The sequence below is a fragment of the Papio anubis genome, chromosome 12 (genome assembly GCF_008728515.1).
Source record: "Papio anubis isolate 15944 chromosome 12, Panubis1.0, whole genome shotgun sequence".
Classification (NCBI taxonomy): Eukaryota; Metazoa; Chordata; class Mammalia; order Primates; family Cercopithecidae; genus Papio; species Papio anubis.
In genome coordinates this window covers 38,605,813-38,631,587 of record NC_044987.1, presented here as the reverse complement: position 1 = coordinate 38,631,587, position 25,775 = coordinate 38,605,813, and the positions used below count along the sequence as shown (strand labels likewise).

The following is a 25,775-nucleotide window of genomic DNA, read 5'->3' as shown; positions in this document are numbered from 1 at the left end:
ACCAGCTACTAGGGAGGCTGAGGCAGGAAGATCACTTGAGCCCAACGAGTTCGAGGCTGAAGTGAGCTATGATAGTACCACTGCTCTTCAGCCTGGGCGACAGAGCGACTCTGTTTCTATAAAATAAAATATTAAATAAACGTTTAATTGAGCTGCGTTATGCCAAGGACACCTAGCTGAGCATTGGCACTGGGATATAGTCAGTTCTTAGTACTTAATATGGTAGCCTTGACAGAAACCCCAAAGACCGTTCATTAGGAAGGCATATACATTTTTTTGTGCTAAGCTCAGCTTTAATTGGATTCTAAATATCAAGGGTACACTAAGAGTGTCTAGGATCCTCCACAAATCAAAGTATAACAAGCATAACTCAATCTGCTACATCAAAATGTCTAATTTCGAAGCTACTGTTTCTCAAAACAAAAATGACTAAATTTAGTTGGTTTCTTGGTGCGTAAGAAAAGGTCCTGCTTAGATGTCCCATCAGAAATAAGGCTGCTATTTCCAAAAGCATTGGAAAAGCACTTAGCTTAACAAACAGCTGATCTTAACAGTAGGCAACATTAAAAAAAAACAAAACAAAACTTGTTAAAACTGTACCATGAACTGAAAACACAACTCGTATTCAGATTTCCCCATTGTGAAGATTAACAACTGTTATATTCAGCTGTTTTCAACATTGATAAACCCATATGGAGCTACTTATAAGTACATTGAGATGCTTTACAGGCCAGGATTTTTAACAAGTAGATTAATGAATAACCGTCTTTAGGAAGCCTCAACCCTGTAAATCTCAAATGTGAACAACATGGATAGGGCGGTAGGTTTCAGTTAGGTCTAGGTAACATTTATTGAGTAATTGCTCTTGAATTGATAAACTCGACTGGTGGAAAAGGCAGGAAAGCAACTATGATTGGGCGTAGTGAAATTAATTCCATATAGAAGTATGGACAGCATTGCGTTGAAACACACAAGAGTGTCTTTCATGTCAGCCTTGTAATGTTTTCACAGTAACCTTGGTGATTAATGAACTAATCTCTTAATTTGTCTCTCTGACTTTTTAGATAGTTCCTTCGACCAAGCTGCACAGTAGCTCCGTATTAATTTCCCTTAAAAATGTTTTATGGCTATCATACATTTTATAATATTAAATATAAGATTTACTTTTTGAGAATAATAAAATGAATACCTTCATGTATTCATGTACCTCTTTGTGTCTTCCTTCTTCTTCCCACGCCCACCCAGTACCTCATATTTTAAGATTATAATGTATGGTATTTATATAGGACTATCTGGCATGCATAGTCCTTAAAGGCACTTTAAGCACTTTTCGTATGTTAACTCATTTAATCCTCACAATAACCTTCTGAGACTGGCATTAATATTTCCTTTTTCAAATGAGCAAAATGAGTCACAGAGCGGTTGAGTCAAAAATCTAGCTAGTAAATGACAGTATCTTAATGGGCTTTGGATTTAATAAGTTTTGTTGTTCATTTGTTTGCCAGATATTATAAACAACACTGTTGTATTCACTCTTATATGCTGTACATGGCAAATGTTTCTCTAGAGTGCAGTTCTCGAAGTATGGTCTCACAACCCTTGGAGATCTCCAAGACCCTCTCCGAGTCTACAAGATCCTTCTGTAATGACCACGTTTGTGGTAGACTAGATCTTCTTTAATATGTCAAACAAAATAACATATCCAACAGAGTGAATGTGGAACTAGATAAGAGAATCCAGCATTCTTTTTTTAAGGCAAACATTAAAGAGATCTGCAGAAATGTAAAATAGTGCTATTCTTTTCACTAAATTTTTTAGAGTGTAAAGGGGTCCTGAGAGAAAATGTTTCCAAGGGGCAACTCTAGAGCAGTGATTTTTTTTTTTTTTCAGACCTCAGGCTGGGCTCTGGATTACAACTCAGTAGTGGGTCATGGAATATGTACTGTGACTCAACTCATATCATTTTCAAGAAAGAAGAGAGAAAATCGTTCAGCTAATATAACTGAATGAATTATCTGGTTCACAGAGCATGTGCGTCTTCAGCTTTACTCGGTCATACTAAATTGTTTTACCAAGTGATTATACCAACAGCCCTCTTTATTCTGTGTCCTCTTAAATGGATGGTATTGTCCCACTTGTAAATTTTTGCTGTGTGTGTGAAATGATGTCCTATTCTTTTTCTGATTTGTGCACCTCTTATCATTGGTGAATATGCACCCTGTTTTTTTTGTACCTTTACTTTCTTGTGTGTGTGTTTTCTTCTGTGAAATACCTGTTCGTGTCTTTTGCCTGTTTTTCAATTGGGTTGCCTGTTCTTACTGATTTATAGGCATTCTTTCACATATTGTGGATGTTAATTATCAGTTTGTTAAGACTGTTCCAAGGACACGTTGGCTTGTCTTTGATACCTTTTGATTAATAGTTGTTACTTTTAGTGTAAAATTTGTTAGTCTTTTTATAATTAGTGATTTCTGTTTAGGAAATTCTTCCTTTCTCCAAGGCCTTGGTTGTATTCTTCTGTATTTTTTTCCTACATATTTTAAAGTTGGAGACTTTATGTCCTTAATTTACTTGAAATTAATTTGTATGCTGTGAGATAGGGATCCAATTTAATGGTTTTACTTAAAATACACAATTGTCCCCACACTACTTGTTGAAAATTCATCCTTTCTCCAATGGTTTGCAATATGTTCATTTCCATATGCGTATGAGTGTGTTACCTGGCTCTTTATCCCTTTGTTTTATTTGTCTCTCCTACTTAGATACCCGCTGTGGTGGGGGGAGGCATTTACCTCCTTGTTACTCAAGAGAAACATTAGCTATTGTTGGTCCTTTGCTTTTCTTCAGTAGAAATTCTAGAACCTGCTATCGGAATTTTGATTGAGATTTTATTGAATTTCTAGCTTAATTTGGGTATAACTGATATGTTTAGGATATTGACCCTTCTGTCTGAATGTTATGTTACTCCATTTATTTAGAACTTTTACATTTTTCAGTACTTGTATAATTTCATGTCTTGTATATTGTTCAATTTATTTCTAGTTTTTAGTTGCGTGATATATATTTTCATAAGTTGCATTTTCTAATATATAAAATTACTGACTCTTGCATATCTATTTTACCCAGCCACCTTCCAGACTTAATTCTCATAATTGAAGATTTTTTGTTTTTTTCTATTTAGATGGTCATAATCCAAAACTGGGATTCTTCCTTTTCAATCTTAACAGCTGTTATTCTTTTTTTTTCAATCTTAGTGTGCAGACTAGGAAATGAAATACAATCTTGACTAGAATTGATGTAGATATCTTTGTCTTATTACTGATTTTAAAAGGAATATTTCAAGTTTTCCATCATTAAGTATGTTTGCCATGTTTTCGTGTAAAACTTTGTATTATCATAAGGAAATAAGTTTTTAAAAAAATAATAGCTGGATGTTGAATTTTATTGAATGCTTTTTTACATTTGTTGATGATTGTATTGATTTTTACTTTGAAGCTATTGCATTGATTGCGCTGCTCAGAGCTCTACCTCATGTTTCTCCACCATTGGACCTTGACTTCTCCAATTTTATTTCCTCAACATGTGTACACAAACTCTTTTTTCAGCTGAACTAATGTATTCATTAACCTAGAAATAATTGCCTTTCATACCCATTTCTAGCTTGCCTATTAGAATACATGTCAATCTACAAGACCCAGTATCGATTTCAGCACTAATAAAGACCTTCCTTTACCATACTGATCTGAAGCAATGTTCTATTGAATGCATCTGAATTTAATTTGCACTTAGTCTCTATCACATCCAGTTTAGCAGTTCCCACCTACTCTTTTGTATTTGAGTTTTATCTAGCTAATGTCTTGCAGCTGTGTTGCCTGTTCCACTTATAAAGCAAGTAATATGCATTTTTAAATTATGCTTCATACTTTACACAGTGTCATAAAAAGATGTTCAGTAAATATTTGTTGAATTGTGTGTTCCTAAATGAGATATTTGCCCTAACAACTAAAGGCTGCAGGAAAAGATAGTGATCACATTAAACATTTTGCCTTTAATCCTGAAAGTTTCTCCTTCAATCATGTTTTGTTTGAAATAATTTTTCCTGAGTGCTTAGGGTCATGGAAAGATTAGTGGATTGGGAGTTAGACTTGGGCTCCTTTCTACACAGCCTTCCTATGATATTTGTGCTATTTGTTAAATATAAAGAAGCTCAAAAGCTTTTGATGATCTCTTAAAGGGTTATAGTAACTTTGTTGAAAAGGATAATCTTTTATAAGTGATGTGCAGTTTCCTGTTTGTGGAGGAAATGTGTAGTTAATATTCAACAGATTTATTGAACAGAATAAAACTCCTTTATTAGAACTTAATTTCTCCAGCAAAAATGCTACACCAACTGGGTGTCCTAAAATTATTTTAATTCTGTCACTGCCCAGATGTAGCTCAGACCCCCATACATTAAGGGGCTCCATTTGACAAGACTGCCCGCCCCCAAGTCAAGTCAGAGTTCGCAGAGCATCTGCATTTCTGCTCAGCTGACTACAAATTAAGGGATTCCTGCAACTTTCCAAGAATGGCTCACAGTATTCAGGAAAGACTGTACTTAAGCAATTTCAGTTATATAAAGGACACAACTCAGGAACAGCCAAATGGAGGAGACATAGGGCAAGGTGTGAAAGGGCTTCCATATTCTCTGTGGTACAGCACCTTCCCAGCATATCAGTATGTTCAACAATCTAGAAGCTCCCCAAACCTCATTATTCAGGAGGTTTCATTGAGCTTTCATTACATAGGTACATAATTGAGTAATTTTCCACTGGTCACTGGGCTCAATCTCAGCCCCTTACCTCCCCTGAGGTCAGGGCCTCGGGCTGAAATTTGTAACTCTTACCCACCGCACCTCCCTCCCCCCAACGCACACACACACACAGATGGAGTCTCACTCTGTTGCCCAGGCTGTAGTGCAGTGGCCCAATCTTGGCTCACTGCAACATCCACCTCCTGGGTTCAAGCGATTCTCCTGCCTCGGCTTCCCGAGTAATTGGGATTACAGGGCACGCCACCACACTCGACTCATTGTTTTGTATTTTAGATAGAGCCAGAGTTTCACCATGTTGGCCAGGTTAGTCTTGAACTCCTGACCTCAAGTGATCCACCCAGCTCAGCCTCCTAAAGTGCTGAGATTACAGGCATGAGCCACCGTGTGCCTGGCTGAAATTTGTAACTCTTTATAATCTAGCAGTTGGTTTTACTGGCAACCAGCTCCCAGAAGATACCTTCAAACCTGAAGCTATCTAGGTGCCCTACCTTGAGTCCCCTCATCAGCCTAACAAGGACACCCTATCACTTAAGAAATTCTAGGAGTTTTTGAATCTCTGTCTGAAACCAAGGACAAAAGACTAAATATATTTTTTATTATACCACAGGGCATACAGATAATAAAAATGTATAGGTCATGAGGAGTGATATAAAATAGTAAAGGGCAAACCCACTAACATATAAAATGTAGAACAGAGGTAGTTCCATTTTGGGAACTAGTTTATTAGTTAATCACATAATTAATGGGATTCTCCTTACTGGGCACAGGGTGGTCGGCAAGTCACTTAATATTTTTGAATATTAAATGATAGGATTCTGGTGGGTTGTAAATAACCAATGAAAACTTGAGGTTCTCTGTGACTTTTAAGCTATGCAATAATTCAGGATGCTTTGCAAGACCTTTGACCGTATTATAAAGAATTGAAAACTCATCCTGTTTTCCAGTTACCTCTAAAACCAGATGCCAATTTGCCATTAAGTTTGGAAAATGACAAATAGTAGTCTTTGTTATATATGAACATACTATAGTAGACTTAACACTTATTTGAGTACCACTTTTAAGACTTGGCTCTACCCTCCTAAGCTCTTTGTCCCCACTTTTGATTTTCATAGCCATAGTGTGTTTTATATTTATATAAATAGAAAATCTTTTATATTTGCTTTCTTAAATCAACTGGAAATTTGCATGATTTTTAACATGGAAGTAAAATCTTTAATTTTTAAGTAAGATTTAAATACAGTGCAGATATTTCGATAACCTTTGTTTCAGGAGATTGTTTACTGTTTTAAATATTCATTGTGCTCTTGTACTTTTACGAACACGGATTATTCTGGTAAATTTAAGTTTTCAAAGGTAAGAATTGAAAAACATAGTTTGCTGTGGCGGTTTGAGGAAGGAAAGTGGATGTCTGAACATTTTGAACAGTTAGCAGTCATATTTTCCACCTTAGCCCTCAGCTTCTTAGTTACTTCCACCAGTCTGGGACCATCTGTCAATAGGAAGTTGCCTACAACAAATAAAACTCCACAGTTAGCATCCTCTGGGTTGAAATTATTATGTGGAATCCTAAATTTAACAGAATCTCATTCATGACAGAATGGTGTACTGTGGAAATAAAGTTTTATATTTGAGTGTTTGATGGGCCTTAATGTTTTCTAATTATTTTCTTTTTTGTTAATTAAATGTATATTATTTGAGGCAGGGACAGTGCCTTATTTTCTTTCTGGAGTTTTGAATACTCTAAATACAAGTAGTAGTTTATTGATGGGGAATAGAGTAATTCAGTCATTTGTAGCAATTTCTGGTCCTGTAAAAATAATGTATTTATTTTTCTGAATGTATATTTCACAGTATATATTTTTAACTACAGTATTTACATTCATTGTATCGTGTAAGTATTTCTGCACAGCATTTGTATTCAAGTTGTATGAACATTATTTTCTTTTGTAGTGTCTGGCTTATGGCTATATTTAGACTAATATGAAACACTTTAAAAGTTGTATTTCTTTATTGATTGAATTCTGTCGTTTCTAGTCAGTGGATTTTTTTCTCTTGTCTGTATGGACAGTCTAGTTCTCAGTCATAAATATTTGTGGTTTAAATTGGCTATTTGTGGTTCACACTTTTGAAAGGTAATTTGTGTCTTTATTTTTTAGAACATCTTAGCTGAGCCATCAAGGTCTAATGGAAGCGTGGTTCGGCATTCTTCATCTCCATATGTAGTATATCCTTCGGATAAGCCTTTCCTTAATAGTGATCTACGACGCTCCCCAAGTAAGCCTACACTTGCCTATCCAGAAAGCAACAGCAGAGGTAATCGAGCCTAACGAAATAGATGTTATTTATGTTTTCTTGCTGCTTTAAAATTCTTAACTTTGTCTCCATTATTTTGCAATTAGAGGAAAATATATTTCCCCTTTGTTTCCAGTTGTTAGCCACCACAAAATATTATGCTTCCTTGTATTCCTTATGTTGATTGTTGAACATCATCATCCACCACATTACTGATGCTAAAACACTTTGAGTCATCAGTGACTGCTCTGTAATCCCCACTATTAGTCCAGAATGAAGACCTTTTTTGCTTCTGAAATATACCAAAAGCATACTGGTTTTTCTGCCTTTTTGTGTTCCCATTGCTTTGGTTCAGGCTTTCATCATCTGTAGCCCAGATGTTCATAATACCTTCTTCATTAATCTCCCTGCCTATTTTCTCCTCCTCATCCCCAGTTAACAACATTTCTGTCATTTGTCATTATCCATCATCTCTCCCACAAAATTAAAGTTTTCGCATCTCTTCGTAGCTTACATAATAAAATCTTAATTTTTCATAACCTAGACCCTATCTGCCTCACCAACTTCATCCCTAACTTGTCTTCCGTTTTTTCCTTTCCCATCCTTTGCTCTGGCTACTTTGAAATACATTTGTTCCTGGAACCTGCCATCTGTATTAGTTTTCTTGTTGCCTTAACAAATTACCATGAACTTAGCTTTGAATATTTGTCATCTCAGTTTTCTGTCGGTTGGAAATCTGCGTAGGCTCATCTGGGTCTTCTGTTTAGAGCTTTACAAGGCTGAAATCAAGGTGTTGCTTGGGGCTCTGTTCTTTACTAGAGGCTCTGGGGAAGATCTGCTTCCAAGCTCATTTAAGATTCCTACCTAAATTCAGTTCCTTGTCATTGCAGTACTGAGATTCTGTTGCCTTGTAGACTCTTACTTGGGGACAGTCTTTGCTCCTAGAAACTGTCCTTGTTCCTTTATGTTTTCCTTATGGTCTCCTACAGTAACAGTAGGTAAGGTCTCTTATGTTTCTCTTTTTTTTTGTTGTTTGAGACAGAGTCCCGTTCTGTCGCCAGGCTAGAGGGCAGTGGCGCAATCTGGGCTCGCTACAACCTCCACCTCCTGGGTTCAATCTATTCTCCTACCTCAGCCTCCTGAGTAGCTGGGACTACAGGCGCGCACCACCACGCCCAGCTAGTTTTTGTATTTTTACTAGGGACGAGGTTTCACTATGTTGGCCAAGATGGTCTCAATCTCTTGACCTCGTGATCCACCTGCCTCGGCCTCCCAGAGTGCCGGGATTACAGGCGTGAGCCACCGCGCCCAGCCAAGTCCCTTATGTTTCAGATCTCTGAGTTCTGCTGTTACATTTCTCTAACAGCTGGAGAAGATTTTCTGGTCATGTTATTAGATTGGACCCACTCAGATAATGAAAAGATGGTTTTGATATTAAATTTGTTAATCATCGATGTTTCTTCATCTGTATCTTTTAAAATACACCCACATTATACTTTGTGTATGTGTGAAGTTTAAATGAAATGTCTTTGCTTTATTTGGGATGCAACGGCATTTCCTTTTTTTAAAAGTTGTGTTTAATCACTAATACTGCAACAATTATATGTGTTGATGATTCTCTAGGTAAAAGAAATGTTATATTTTTGGCATCGTAGGCCAAACAGGCATTTGTAAATTAGTTGAGGAACTTTTTTTGTTTCAGTTGGGGTATGTATTGTAAGTATCCTAAAAATCTTAGAATGAACCTCTTCTGTAAACTGGACTGATTGTACAGTAAAATACCAAGTAGGTAATGATGTCCAAATACCAGTTTAAATCCTAACCTATAATAGGTACTGAAAAGTGTTTGTGGAAATAAATGTGACTAAATAGTGTGAAGTCTTTTAAGAATTTTAGTACTCTATAATTGCTAACCTAGAAGCCTCTTTGTTGCAAGATACTGTGTCTCGATGATAATGAAAATTTTTAATTAATGGTTAAAGCAGTTGATAAAGTTCTATACATCAGAGTATAGCAGGTTGGCAATTTAAGAAAATTAAGTTGCATGACATTCAAACATCGTAGATTTAAAAAGCAAAAAAAGTAACTGAAGCCCACAATAGAGCAAAAAAAATCAGTTTCAGGAAGTTTCTTATTCAAAAATAAGCACAAAACAAAATATCCGTTTACAAAGTTCTAACAGGAACACAAAATCTAAGAATTTAGGTATTAATCCTTCAACTACAATATTGTATCTAGTTCTGATCTTTACACCCATGAAAAGAAACTTAAAAAGTTCAAAGAATGACAAATTACTAACAAAGAATTAAAAAATAAAGAAGGCAGATTTATTCACAGAGAATCAGAAAAATTTTAGCACAGCGTGTTACTAATAGAGCTAAATTCTGCTTGAGTGCAACATCAGTGGTTTTAAGGAATAAAAGAGAAGTGGGAGAAGCAGGGAGGAGATGGAGAGGAGAAATAAACAAGATGAAAAGTAACCTTCAAGACAGTAAATAAGCTTTTATGCCTTTAGAGCATGATGGTGTGAACTGTTTAAGCAGTGTCCCAGAATAATCATTAAAATCCATTATCCTTTTATAGTGTGTGTTAATCCAGTGATACTTACTTTCCAAATGGGAAGGAAAGACACAGAAATCACCATCTCCTTCTCACCCAGAAAAAAGTAAAGGCTGTGAGATACGAACAAAGACCAAGAGAGTTCAGAAAAGATATTTGGGGGGAACAGGGATAAGTGTGTGTTGGGGAAGTTAGAGGAGAGGAAGACCTCTCAGAGGAAAAACGAAATAGTAGATAGTCTGAGCTTTAAAGAATGAGTATGGTTCTATAAGAAGAAAAGTTCAATAAGAGTACAGCATGTGAAAGGTTTGTATACTCGACATGATTTTTTTTTTTTTTTTTTTTGAGACAGTCTCGCTCTCTCGCCCAGGCTGGAGTGCAGTGGCGTGATCTTGGCTCACTGCAACCTCCGCCTTCCAGGTTCGAGCTGTTCTCCTGCCTCAGCCTCCCGAGTAGCTGGGATTACAGACACATACCACCATGCCTGGCTAATTTTTGTATTTTTAGTGGAGACAGGGTTTCACCATGTTGGCCAGGATGGTCTCGATTTCTTGACCTTGTGATCCACCCGCCTCAGCCTCCCAAAGTGCTGGGATTACAGGTGTGAGCCACTGTGCCTGGCAAACCTGACATGATTTTTATTGGTTCATCAAGGACATTGTGGCTTAGTTTTTTCTTACTGGGAATTTATGACAGTGAAGAATACATTCCTAAAATAATAGTTGAGTGTTACTACCTTGATTTGAGCTAAAATTAGGAATTTTACCCAACATTGCTTTTGCATCATTGTTGGCAAACTTCAACACAGTGAAAAAAGCGAAGTCTTACTGTTAATAGTATAATGAAAATAGTATTGACCTCACAGGCCCTGGGAAAGGCCTCATGAGCCCTGCCCTCAATGTGCCTATGCCCCACATTTTGAGAACCACTGTAATCAAGGATATGAGTACATCCAGAGTAGTATTTTATTCATGTAAATACTTTTTAAAATCAGATATGAGAAGAATGTAGATAGCAGCATTTGTTCCACAATCTAGATGATAGCTCCTTGAGGCCAAAGACTGTCTTCACACCTTGCAGAGTTCTTTACACATCATAGTGGTCTATATGCTTGATGGACTCAGGTTTACATCAGAAGTAAGTCTAAACTGAAACAACGAGACAGGAGACTGATTAAGGAAGGATTTATGCATATTTTGTTGTGGGAAATGAGGAAGATGGAGAAGTGTTTGAGTCTAAGATTTCTAGTGTAGATGATTAGTGGTATGATTAGGACAGATCACAGAAAAAAGCATACTTAGAGGAATTGATATAATTTTGGCTGTATCAAATTTGAGATGCCTGTGAATTAGATGGAGATGAATACTAAGCAAATGAAAATAAAGTCTGAAGTGTAATAGAGAACGCTACACTAATGAACTCAGACATCATCAAAGATACAGTAGTGGATGAAGCCTATGAGTATAGAGGGGTTTCTCCAGAAAAAGAAAGTAGAGGGAGAAAAGGACTTTGGAAACTACCACTGTGTGTAAACAGTAAACTAAAAAGTAGGAAAAGTTAGAAAGGTGGAGAACTACCAAGACAGCAATATTGGAGAAATCAAAGATGCATATTACAGATCTGGGTACCCCCCCCTTAATCTACAACAACATAAACCTGTGTTTATGTTAATGACAGAAATGTCCCAAGCAATAAATAGACCCAGCTGGACTTGAAGAACATTAGGGATTCAAACATGGCTAGCACTTTCCATCTTTTTTTTTTTTCCCAGCTTGTAACTAGCTTCATTTTTTCTAGCTACAAAGGAGCTTTTTCTTTGCCTAGCAGGAAACATTACTAACAATTACTGAGTTTTAAGTTGAACCAGTTCTGGCTTTGACGTTTCAGACAAAAGTCCCAAGAAGACAAGCATTGTCTGGGTTTCAGTGTGTGTCACTTGTGGATCAGTTAGATTTGTCAAAGGGTAATAAAGTTGTAGGTATAGCCATGTTGAGGTAAGGGGAAACTCCCAGAAAAACAGGTATATAAGTCAGGCAAACAGTTCCAAAGATGTGTGCTATACTTCATACAGCAAAATATAAGAAAAATTCACGGAAACAGAATTAGGAAATACAAAATATAATGAAAAATTTGAAATTTATTAGGTATGACAAATATGATAACTCAAAAGCCAATATATGCTTTTTAAGTAAAACCTGAAATAAAATGAAACAAAAAATAGCTGACAAAGGTGTTTACTATCATACAAATAAAAACGATTGATGACAGTACTGTTGCCAAACAGAATAGTATAGACAGAGAGCAGCTTCATGTAATACTAAATAAAAATAAATAATACCTAGTTTAAAAGTGAGAAGGAGAAATACCCAAGTACAGAAATAAAATGAATTTCAAGCCAGGACAGTAAGGGTGGAACTAAAGCCAAAACCCTTAGGGACAGTATTAGGAGTCTTGGCATTAGGTATAACCCTTAAGTGTTGGGGTACAGTAGCAGAGATGATGGAATTTTAAATGTGGGTAGGGACTGGAGAACAAAGCTCTAGGCGCCCATGAGGCAACTTCTGGAATACTTTGAAAAGCTGGATGTGATGAGAGTTGTCAAAGCAGAACTGGAACACTGCAGCCCGTGGTCTCAGGAAGAGACTGGATTAAAAAAGTCACCTCTGTTAAGTAAACCCAAGCCAATTTTATCTGCTCACTGAGGTGCATATGTGAAGACTTGAATACGTAATGAGAGCTATACAATGTTAATGAAAATACTTAATATTATAAATTGCATTTAAAGTGTGCTCATATATAAATACATATGACATAGTAAAGGGCAATCTCACATATGAAAGCATTTTTAAAATGTATAGGATTTCAATAAAATGTTTATAATTACTACACCTAGATGGTAAGATTATGGGTGTGTTTTTTTTTTCCTTTTCAGTCATGTGTTTTCTGAATTATCCTCTGCATTTATTCAGTAATTTTTTAAAAAAGAAAACAATAAAACATTACACTTTTAAACAGGGATATAAAGCCATTCAGGAATACATAAAAGGAAAGCGCACACCCCAGCATAACCCTGTGATATTACAGTTGCTGAAATAAACAAAAATGAAATGTTCAGCCAGTTTCAATAATAAATATAAATGCAGAAATAAAATGATAGCAAAATTGTGTACTGTTGGGTATAATTTAATGAAGGAGTGCAAAAAATGTTTGATATTGCAAAGTCTTTAGTAAATTTGCCTGTGGTTCAGAAGAGGTTAAGAAAACTCAATGGATATTAAAGGACATTTAAAATTTTATTGTCCTGTTGTATTTATCTGATTATTGCAGGTATATAAAATAATTGTTCCCTTTAGTATTAATCTTATACCTAGGCTGCTTCTCTTTTACTTCTAAGTGTGTTTTCAGTTGATTTTTCAGTTTCTACCTGTGTATGTGTCTGTTTCATGTCTGCATTTTTTCTAGTTAGATTGTAGTCTCATTGCATACCAGCAAGAATAAGCTGACTGCAATAAAATGTATTAGTCTGCTGTTTGAGGCTTGTCATATCCTAGGCACTGAAAAATTTGGCAAAGGAATAAATTATGTTAATAAATGGTTAAGAGGACTCAATGCTTCAAAGATGGCAGCTCTCCCTACGTGTTGTATAGTTTAAATTAGTGTTTGGCAAAATGATTCTGAATGATTACTGGAAACATTTTAAGATTTATATAATATAGGTGACTGGCAGAATCAGTGTTTATGAAATTTTAGTAATTGACATACTGGCACTAATTCCCTAATATTATTAAAGAATCCGGAATAGAAGAAAGATCTGAAACTGTCTTAGGGTGTGTATGTAACAGAATTACAGTATCTAATATATATGTGTGTGAATTTAGTGTATGATCAATTTGACATTTCAAGTTTCTCTTTAAATGCAAAAACACTTTTTCTATGACTTAACAAATGTAAACATATGAAACTCTAAATACAATTTTAAAAATACAAAGTTTATCTGATCTGGTGGTTGGGAAGAACTTTCTAAGTATATAAAGAAAGAAAATATGATGGGAGGAAACACCACGCCCAAGACTCTGTTGTTAAAGCACTGATGACTTCTGACCCAATCATAAAGGTGACAGCAAAACCAGCTTACTTTTCAGAGTTCAAAAGAACCATCCTGTAATCTGTAAGATATTTGAGAAAAAGTCCTAGTCTTAAGTTCATTTTCTTCAAGTTCTTTTTGGAAGTAAGCTGGGTATAACTAATAGAGAAATAAAGAACAACTCGGTCTGGTTCCAAAATGGCCGAATAGGAACAGCTCCAGTCTCCAGCTCCCAGCATGAGTGACACAGAAGATGGGTGATTTCTGCATTTCTAACTGAGGTACCGGGTTCATCTCACTGGGGCTTGTCGGACAGTGGGTGCAGTCCATGGAGTGTGAGCCGCAGCAGGGCGGGGCGTTGTCTCACCCAGGAAGCACAAGGGGTTGGGGAATTCCCTTTCCTAGCCAAAGGAAGCCGTGACAGATGGTACCTGGAAAATCGGGACACTCCCACCCTAATACTGCACTTTTCCAACAGTTTTAGCAAATGGCACACCAAGAGATTACATCCTGCGCCTGGCTCGGGGGGTCCCATGCCCACGGAGCCTCACTCACTGCTAGCACAGCAGTCTGACATGGAACTGCAAGGCGGCATTGAGGCTGGGGGAGGGGCTCCCACCATTGCTGAGGCTTGAGTAGGTAAACAAAGCGGCCGGGAAACTCGAACTGAATGGAGCCCAACGCAGCTCAAAGAGGCCTGCTTGCCTCTGTAGACTCCACCTCTATGGAGTTCATCTATGGGTAGGCCATAGATGAACAAAAGGCAGCAGAAACTTCGGCAGACTTAAACGTCCCTGACAGCTTTGAAGAGAGTAGCGGTTCTCCCAGCATGGAGTTTGAGATCTGAGAACGGACCGACTGCCTCCTCAAGTGGGTCCCTGATCCCCGAGTAGCCTAACTGGGAGACACCTCCCGGTAGGGGCCAACTGACACCTCATACGGCTGGGTGCCCTTCTGACATGAAGCTTCCAGAAGAAGGATCAGGCAGCAACATCTACCGTTCTGCAATATTTGCTGTTCTACAGCCTCTGTTGGTGATACCCAGGCAAACGGTCTGGAGTGAATCTCTAGCAAACTCCAACAGACCTGCAGCTGAGGGTCTGACTGTTAGAAGAAAACTAAAACAGAAAGAACATCTACACCAAAACCCCATCTGCACGTCACCATCATCAAAGACCAAAGGTAGATCCACAAAGATGGGGAGAAACCAAAACAGAAAAGCTGAAAATTCTAAAATCAGAGTTTCTTTTCTCCTCCAAAGGAAAGGAGCTCCTCGCCAGCAATGGAAGAAAGCTGGACAGAGACTGACTTTGATGAGTTAAGAGAAGAAAGCTTCAGACGATCGGTAATAACAAACCTCTCCGAGCTAAAGGAGGATGTTTGAACCCATCGCAAATAAGCTAAAAACCTTAAAAAAAGATTAGATGAATGGCTGACTAGAATAAACAGCATAGAGAAGACCGTAAATGACCCGATGGAGCTGAAAACCGTGGCATGAGAACTATGTGGCGCATGCACAAGCTTCAGTAGCTGATTCAATCAAGCGGAAGAAAGGGTATCAGTGATTGAGGATCAAATGAATGAAATGAAGCGAGAAGAGAAGTTTAGAGAAAAAAGAGTAAAAAGAAATGAACAAAACCTCCAAGAAACATGGGACTATGTGAAAAAACCAAATCTGCCTCTTGATTGGTGTACCTGAAAGTGACGGGGAGAATGGAACCAAGTTGGAAAACACTCTTCAGGATGTTATCCAGGAGGACTTCCCCAATCTATCAAGGCAGGCCAACATTCTAATTCAGGAAATACAGAGAACGCCACAGAGATACTTCTCGAGAAGAGCAACTCCAAGACACATAATTGTCAGATTCACCAAAGTTCAAATGAAGGAAAAAATATTAAGGGCAGCCAGAGAGAAAGATGAGGTTACCCACAAAGGGAAGCCCATCAGCCTAACAGCGGATCTCTCTGCAGAAATTCTATAAGCCAGAAGACAGTGGGGACCAATATTCAACATTGTTAAAGAGAAGAATTTTCAACCCAGAATTTCATGTCCAGCTAAACTAAGCTTCATAAGTTAAGGAAGGAGAAATAAAATCCTTTACAGACAAGAAAATGCTGAGAGATTTTGTCACCACCAGGCCTGCCTTAAAAGAGCTCCTGAAGGAAGCACTAAACATGGAAAGGAACAACCAGTACCAGCCACTGCAAAAACATGCCAAATTGGTGCTAGGAAGAAACTGCAGCAACTAATGAGCAAAATAACCAGCTAACATCATAATGACAGGATCAGACTTACACATAACAATATTAACCTTAAATGCAAGTGGGCTAAATGCTTCAATTAAAAGACACAGACTGGCAAATTGGATAAAGAGTCAAGACCCATCAGTGTGCTGTATTCAGGAGACCCATCTCACGTGCAGAGACACACATAGGCTCAAAATAAAGGGATGGAGGAAGATCTACCAAGCAAATGGAAAACAAAAGCAGGGGTTGCAATCCTAGTCTCTGATAAAGCAGACTTTAAACCAACAAAGATCAAAAGAGACAAGACAATTACACAATGGTAAAGGGATCAATTCAACAAGAAGAGTTAAGTATCCAAAATATATATGTGCCAAATACAGGAGCACCCAGATTCATAAAGCAAGCCCTTAGAGACCTATAAAGAGACTTAGACTCCCACACAATAGTAATGGGAGCCTTTAACACCCTACTATCAACATTAGACACATCGAGACAAAGTTAACAAGGATATCCAGGACTTTACCTAAGCTCTGCTCGAAGTGGACCCAATAGACATCTACAGAACTGTCGACCCCAAATCAACAGAATATACATTCTTAGTACCACATCACACTTATTCCAAAATTGACCACATAGTTGGAAGTAAAGCACTCCTCAGCAAATGTAAAAGAACAGAAATTAAAACAAACTGTCTCTCAGATCACAGTGCCATCAAACTAGAACTCAGGATTAAGAAACTCACTCAAAACCACTCAACTACATGGAAATTGAAAAACCTGCTCCTGAATGAATACTGGGTAAATAACGAAATGAAGGCAGAAATAAAGATGTTCTTTGAAACCAGTGAGGACAAAGATACAACATACCAGAATCTCTGGGACACATTTAAAGCAGTGTGTAGAGGGAAATTTATAGCACTAAATAAATCCCCACAAGAGAAAGCAGGAAAGATCTAAAATTGACACCCTAACATTTAACAATTAACAATTAAAAGAACTAGAGAAGCAAGAACAGACACATGCAAAAGCTAGCAGAAGGCAAGAAATCACTAAGATCAGAGCAGAACTGAAGGAGATAGAGACACAAAAAACCCTTCAAAAAATCAGTGAATCCAGGAGCTGGTTTTTTGAAAAGATCAACAAAATTGATAGACTGCTAGCAAGACTAATAAGAAAAGAGAGAAGAATCAAATAGACACAATAAAAAAATGATAAAGGGGATATCACCACCAATCCCACAGAGATGCAAACTACCATCAGAGAACACTATAAACACCTCTACGCAAATAAACTAGAAAATCTAGAAGAAATGGGTAAATTCATAGACACATGCACCCTCCTAAGACTAAACCAGGAGGAAGTTGAATCCCTGAATAGACAAATAACAGGCTCTGAAATCGAGGCAATAATTAATAGTCAACCAACCAAAAAAAGTCCAGGACCAGATGGATTCACAGCTGAATTCTACCAGAGGCACAAAGAGGAGCTGGTACCATTCCTTCTGAAACAATTCCAATGAATAGAAAAAGAGAGAATCCTCCCTAACCCATTTTATGAGACCCACATCATCGTGATACCAAAGCCTGGCAGAGACAACAGAAAAAGATAATTTTAGACCAATATCCCTGATGAACATCAGTGCAAAAATCCTCAGTAAAATACTGGCAAACCAAATCCAGTAGCACATCAAAAAGCTTATCCACCACGATCAAGTTGACTTTATCCATGGGATGCAAGGCTGGTTCAACATAGGCAAATCAATAAACGTAATGCATCATATAAACAGAACCGAAGACAAAAACCACATGATTATCTCAATAGATGCAGAAAAGGCCTTCGACAAAATTCAACAGCCCTTCATGCTAAAAACTCTCAATAAACTAGGTATTGATGGGATGTATCTCGAAATAATAAGAGCTATTTATGATAGACCCATGACCAATATCATACTGAATGGGCAGAAACTGGAAGCATTGCCTTTGAAAACTGGCACAAGGCAGGGTTGTCCTCTCTCACCATTCCTATTCAGCATAGTGTTGGAAGTTCTGGCCAGGGCAGTCAGGCAGGAGAAAGAAATAAAGGGTATTCAGTTAGGAAAAGAGGAAGTCAAATTGTCCCTGTTTGCAGATGAAATGATTGTGTATTTAGAAAATCCCATCTCAGCCCAAAATTTCCTTAAGCTGATGAGCAACTTCAGCAAACTCTCAGGATACAAAATCAGTGTGCAAAAATCAGAAGCATTCCTCTACACCAATAACAGCCAAATCATGAATGAACTCGCATTCACAATTGCTTCAAAGAGAATGAAATACCTAGGAATCCAACTTAAAACGGATGTGAAGGACCCCTTCAAAGAGAACTACAAGCCACTGCTCAATGAAATAAAAGAGGACACAAACAAATGGAAGAACATTCCATGCTCATGGATAGGAAGAATCAGTATTGTGAAAATGGCCATAGTGCCCAAGGTAATTTATAGATTCAGTGCCATCCCTGTTAAGCTACTGATGACTTTCTTCACAGAATTGGAAAAAACTACTTTAAAGTTCATACGGAACCAAAAAGGAGCCCCCATTGCCAAGACAATTCTAAGCCATTAAAGCGATCATTAAAAAGTCAGGAAACAACAGATCCTGGAGAGGATGTGGAGAATAGGAATACTTTTACACTGTTGGTGGGACCGTAAACTAGTTCAACCATTGTGGAAGACAGTGTGGCGATTCCTTAAGGATCTAGAACTAGGAATACCATTTGACCCAGCCATCCCATTACTGGGTATATTCCCAAAGGATTATAAATCATGCTGCTATAAAGACACATGCACACGTATGTTTATTGCAGCACTATTCACAATAGCAAAGACTTGGAACCAACCCAAATGTCCATCAATGATAGACTGGATTAAGAAAATGTGGCACATATACACCATGGAATACTATAAAAAGGATGAGTTGATGTCCTTTGTAGGGACATGGATGAAGCTGGAAACCATGATTCTGAACAAACTATCACAAGGACAGAAAACCAGACACTGCACATTCTCACTCATAGGTGGGAATTGAACAATGAGAACACGTGGACACAGGGTGGGGAACATCACACACCAGGGCCTGTCATGGGGTGGGGGGAGGGGGGAGGGATGGCATTAGGAGATACACGTAATGTAAATGATGAGTTAATGGATGCAGCACACCAGCATGGCACATGTATGCATATGTAACAAACCTGCACGTGGTGCACATGTACCTTAGTACTTAAAGTATTTTAAAAAAAGCCATGATGGGAAAGAATGTTAGGTATACCTCTGTGAAAAATCAGAACATCTGTACATCAGAACTAGAATTAAAGGCAGATAATAAAATGAAGAAAACTTTTTCCCGTACAAAAACGGGCAAAGGAAATTCATGAAAGGGAGAAAATAGGCCAATAACATATACGAAAAGATTTATACTATAATGGAAATGGAAAATAGCTAGAAGTACCATATTTTTCTCATTAGAATGGCTATGAATGTTCTTTGAGCCAGTAGTTGAACTTTTTAGTTTTTAATTATTGATCATTAGAAAATCTTTTAAGACAGATTGCATGAGGAAATTTTCACGATTTAATAATGCTAATGTGAAAAAACCTACATACATTTTGTTTCAATTTATTTTACACATACAGAAAAAAATTTAAAGAACCAAATGACAGTCATTATCTCTGTGTAATAGGATTATTGGTTATTTTTCAGCGTGTTTTTTCTCAATCTACATTTACTGCAGTCAACATAATTTATAATCAGAAACTTGAAGGGGTGTTTAGAAAGTACTTAAAATGAAGATTTTAAAAATAGTATTGCACTCGACTGTAACTCTACAGTTGGATTTTACATGTGCTTCTATTAATAAAATGTATTAAGTATTACTAGTTACTAATATATTTACTAATAATTTTAATTAATAAGTAATATATTAATAAGACAGTAATGTACGTTAGGACTGTTATGTGAACTTTGTATGATGGCTGAATTTTTTACCACTTTATAAAAGTCTTTGCAATTTTTTTACCATAGTAATGGGGCTTTTACTTGAACTCATTTCAAACACTCATTGTCTTTTTTTTTTTTTTTGAGACGCAATCTCACACTGTTGCCCAGACTGGAGTGCAGTGGTGCAATCTCAGCTTACTGCAACCTCTACCCTTCCCCTGGGTTCAAGCGAATCTCCTGCCTCAGCCTCTCAAGTAGCTGGGATTACAGGCGCCCGCCATTACGCCCGCCTCATCTTTGTGTTTTTAGTAGAGACAGGGTTTCACCATGTTAGACTGCTCTCAAAATCCTGACCTCAGTTGATCCACCCACCTCAGCCTCCCAGAGTGCTAGGATTACAGGTGTGAGCCACCGCACCTGGCCCACTCAGTGTCTTTAAATTGATTTCTTAAAAAACAAACATGAGATAATTAACATTTTATTGTTCCCAAAGAATGATCCTCCACTGGACTCACCCATCAATTTTATCTTTTATTTAGATGAGTTTATTCTTTCTTAATATACTTTCTCCACATATGCTGTTGTAGCATCCACGTTTGTGTTTGTATTTGGCAGCCATATTTTCTGCTCTTAAGAATCTTCAAGATAAGATTCGACGCTTGGAACTTGAGAGGATTCAGGCAGAAGAAAGTGTGAAAACCTTGTCTAGAGAAACAATTGAATATAAGAAAGTACTGGATGAACAGATACAAGAAAGGGAGAATTCAAAGAATGAGGAATCAAAGCACAATCAAGGTTTGTTTATGAAGAAAATTAAATTCTATCAAAATAAGTGTTGTGCAGTATTAAGTATTCTAAAAGAAATACTACATTAGTGTTTTGTAGTGGTATCTTCAAGTACTACAAAACTGCATTGTATTCAGGTGCATTTTGAGGAGCAAATGCTGTTATCATACATGGTATTTATTTACTGAATGCAAGGCCAGTTTTACTAGCATGTAGAAAGAGAATGATTTTGGTAATCTGAAAAGGTTTCTAGGTCTGTGGAAGGTGTTTTTATTGTATACACAGTAGATTCAAGTCCTGTTAACAGCTTGTTAAAACTATTTTATGGGTGAGTTGATATCTGTTTTTCTTATGTATTCTTTTTAGAACTGACATCTCAGTTGTTAGCTGCAGAAAATAAATGCAATCTATTAGAAAAACAATTGGAATACATGCGAAATATGATAAAGCATGCAGAAATGGAGAGGACATCTGTGTTAGAGAAACAAGTAAGTAAAGCACCTCACAGATTGATACTCAGGAACAGTTAGTTACGGGGAAAACTAATTAAATAAAGATTTTTTTTCTTTTGGTGAGGACTAATGGTGCTGTTATAGCCCAGGACTGAAATTTCTTGGCATCAGTTATGAAATCGAAAAATGTGATTGGCTTTTTTTGTTGTTATTATTGTGTTTGGTAGAGTTTAACTTAAATAGTAAAAATACAGTTGTGAGATGTTTTAAAGTTATATTAGCTTCTTTGAATCTACATTATAAAAAGTGTAAATAACCGTATAACTCTATATCTCTGAAATTTGTTTAATGACTCAAGTGAGATAGTAGATTACTTTGTAAAACTCTTCAGAATTGTTATTTAGCATAACATTTTTGTGCTTTCTTACACCAGAGCTCTTCATATTTAGGTAACCCGCACATTTGTGACAAGATATCGCAACATCAGTCTCAAATATATTGATTGATCAATTGATCGGAAATAGGGTCTCACTCTGTCACCCAGGCTGGAGTGTAGTGGCATGATCTCGGTTCACTGCAACCTCCACCTCCTAGGTTCAGGTGATTCTCATGCCTCATCCTCCTGAGTAGCTGGGATTACCGGCACGTGCCACGATGCCCAGCTAACTTTTTGGTGTGTGTATTTATGTGTAGATGGGGTTTCGCTATGTTGGCCAGGGTGGTCTCAAACTCCTGGCCTCAAGTGATCAGGCCGCCTCGGCCTCCCAAAGTTCCGGGGTTACGGGGATGAGCCACTGTCCCTGGCCTTGTGTATATTTTTTAAAACTTATTCCTTTTTCTGTTATGAATCTGGAGTTTGCATTCATTATCAGTGCTACAGTTTGTGGAGATCTTAACTCTATTATGCAAAATTTGAATGTTTATATGCTTAACATTATGCTAGATGCTCTGCAATGTAAAAAAAGAAATACTAGGCAGTTGTCCCTCAGTATCCATGAGTGAATTGGTTCTGAGACCCCTGTGGATAGTAAAATCCATGGATGCTCAAGTGTCCTATAAAATGGTGTGGTATTTGCATATAACCTACATCCAATCTCATATACTATAAATTATATCTAGATTACTTATAATACCTAATACAATGTAAATGTTATGTAAATAGTTGCTATACTATATTGTTTGGAGAATAATATCAAGAATAAGAATAAGAATCTGTATATGTTTAGTACAGACTCAACCATCCTTTTTTGTTTTTTCTCGTATATTTTCAATCCACAGTTGATCGAATCCATGGATGCAAAACACACAGATACAGAGGGCTTACCGTATATGCTTTCTACCCTCAATCAGCTTTCAGTTCTCATTGGAGAGAATTAGACTTAAATATTTGAGCAATCATACAACAATATTTGAGAAAATGTCTCAGTAATTAATTCTTGTGTGCGATAGGTCTCTTCACTATGTTATTGCGTTTATTTCAGTGGTTATATGTTTTCATTTAGATCTTTTTCCATCCACTTAGTTTAGTTCTTTTAATGTATTGTAACTCTGTGGTTTTTATACCTTCCTTTTGTCTCTTTGAACACTATGAATCTCAATTTTTAAAAATTATTTGATGTTTTCAAAGTGTTAATCTTTGTTTGGTTTTATCTATTGATTCTCCCTTATGGTATCTTGTTTTCTTTAATGGGAACTTAATAAAGAAAAGTTAAATGGTGGTCTCATTTTTTCATTTATTGTGGTAATTCCACAATAAATTCCTCAGTTGTGTGGGCAGCCTTATGGGCCCTTTGTGAATTTGCCTTTGGTTAGGCTTGATGGTTTTCACTGGTTCTGGCTGGGCAGGGTGGCTCACACCTGTAATCCCAGCACTTAGGAGGCCAAGACAGACAGATCACATGAGTGCACGAGTTCAAGACCAGCCAGGCCAACAGAGTGAGACCAAGTCTCTACAAACAATAAATAAATAAAATCACTGGTTCTGATTCAGATTTATGTTACTATATTGGCTTGATATTGTTGATCATTGTGAATTATACATTGCCTAAAGTTTTATATTCCTGCACATTCTATGTACCCTGGCTCCAATATTGCCTTGTGTGATATTGACTTCAGTATCCTTTCATTGCTTTTGAGTTCCTTTCTCTCTTTTTTGTATTTGAAGATTTTCCTTTCTTGCTTTCAAAATTGCTGTGTAATTGTATTAGTTCATTCTCACGCTGCTATAAAGAGCAACCAAGACTGGGTAATTTATAAAAGAAAGAGATTTAATTGACTCACAGTTCTGTATGTCTGGTAGGGGCTTCGGGAAACTTAACAATTATGGTGGAAGGGGAAGCATACATGTCCTTCTTCACATGGTGGCAAGAGAAGGAAGTGCAGAGCAAAGCGGGGGAGAGCCCGTATAAAACCATCAGATCTCGTGAGAATTCACTATCACTAGAACAGCATGGGGAACCACCACGATGATCTAATCACCTCCCATGAGATCTCTCCCCCAAAATGTGGGGATTACAATTTGGATTACAATTCAAGATGAGATTTGGTTGAAGACACAGAGCTAGACCACATCAATAATCATATATTATTATTATGTCTGCTGTGTTTGTCTAACATTTCTGTGGATGGGCTGGAGAAGGGTCAGTTTAGTAAGACAACTTTAAGGTGTTTTGACTAATATATATCTCAGAGACAACTATTAGGCATATGTAATAGATGTCAAGAGCTGTTAATATCCACTAAGATGTGGCTAGAAGGGAATTAGTTCACACAAATTCCTAAATTATTACTTTATATTAATTTGTCACATTCAGATTTCTATTAATATGGTACCTATTGTTATAGCCCTATTTTGAAGACACAGTTTACAAGTTCAGGCACTTTTCACCAATAATAGACCTTGAGTTAGTATATTTGAAATTATCCTAGTGTAGTGGTTTATAGGTGGATTACTTGAGGTCAGGGGTTTGAGAGCAGCCTGGCCAAGATGGTGAAACCCTGTATCTACTAAAAATACATAAATTAGCCGGGTGTGGTGGCAGGCACCTATAGTCCCAGCTACTCAGGAGGCTGAGGCAGGAGAATTACTTGAAACCCGGAGGCAGAGGTTGCAGTGAGCTGACATCATGCCACTGCGCTCCAACCTTGGTGACAGAGCAATACCCCATCTCAAAAAAAAAAAAAAAAAGTCTATATAGGAGGCAATCTATAAATCTTTGACTCTAAACTTCAAAAAAAAAAAAAGTTTAGGGCCGGGTAAGGTGGCTCACACCTATAATTTCAGCACTTTGGGAGGCCGAGGCGAGCTGATCACAAGGTCAGGAGAGCGAGACCATCCTGGCTAACACGGTGAAACCCCGCCTCTACTAAAAATACAAAAAATTAGCCGGGTGTGGTGGCAGGTGCCTGTAGTCCCAGCTACTCGGTAGACTGAGGCAGGAGAATGGCGTGAACCCGGGAGGCGGAGCTTGCAGTGAGCCGAGATCATGCCACTGCACTCCAGCCTGGCCTGCAGAGCGAGACTCCGTCTCAAAAAAAAAAAAAAGTTTAAAAGGATATTATACATAGAATTCAAAGGAAATATAAAAAGATAGATGCCAAAACCGTAATTTTTATCCTAATTAAGAGATTAACTACTTAACAGGACCAAACTAAAAGTATTTGTCTGTGTGAAGTCTGTATGTCCAATAAATCCCTGCTATCCCAGAGCATAAAGATATTGTCACTGTATAAAACTACATATTAGATAAATAGCTATAAGCCAAGGCAACTGAGGTAAGAATAGTATCCACTTGTATCAGTCATTTATTGATGCCCCCTGTGGTTCATCTTAATGTTATTTTCCTAGAAGTAGTTATGTGAAGGGCCAAATAACAGCATAGAAAAACACTGTTAAGTGTTTTTCTCTTTTTTGATTGTCAAATTATCAAACTGTATTGAATATTGTTTTTCAGGTTTCTCTAGAAAGAGAACGACAACATGATCTAACACATGTTCAGAGCCAACTTGAAAAATTGGATCTACTTGAACAGGAGTATAACAAACTTACCACAATGCAGGCCCTTGCAGAAGTCAGTGCATGTGTCTTTTTATTGTTAACATATATCAGTGTTTTTGTTTTTTTTTTTAAGGTTAATTATTTTGTATCACTGGATATTTATAGCATTAAAAATGATCTTATAATGAAGAAATATATTGGAGTTTTAAAAAGAAAAAATAATTTTGGAGAGAGTGTTCACATTTTACAATCTTGGTGGGCATTTTTTTTAATTAAAATGTTTGTTAAAAAAGTAAATGTTTTTGAGTATCCTTAAAGCTTGCATCACTTGGTTTAAGTTGCTCTCTGAGCTAATTTTAGTTTTAATTATTTCATTTGGGAGATATTTAATACCGCTGAAAATAAAGTTCCAAATTTAGCCTCCATATCCCTATTTACATTCATGCAGTGCTATGTTCTTTGGCCATAGATTTTACCTGTAATTTTATCCACCTACCTCACAGATGATAAATAATTGAACACAATAGAAGAGCATCATGGGTGCCATCCAGCTCACAGCCTCCATTACTACAGTGA

At 37.2% G+C, this 25,775-nt stretch overlaps 1 protein-coding gene across 2 annotated transcripts in view; it reads left to right on the top strand.

The window, feature by feature from the left end:
* Positions 1-25,775, top strand: part of CEP57 (centrosomal protein 57) — a 41,722-nt gene that overhangs the window by 2,651 nt on the left and 13,296 nt on the right. For both annotated transcript variants that reach the window (XM_009187140.3, XM_003910579.4), the window contains exons 2-5: positions 6,970-7,126; positions 20,580-20,759; positions 21,117-21,238; positions 25,156-25,272. In XM_009187140.3, the coding sequence (XP_009185404.1) occupies positions 6,970-7,126; positions 20,580-20,759; positions 21,117-21,238; positions 25,156-25,272 (576 nt within the window). The remainder of the gene's footprint in view (positions 1-6,969; positions 7,127-20,579; positions 20,760-21,116; positions 21,239-25,155; positions 25,273-25,775) is intronic.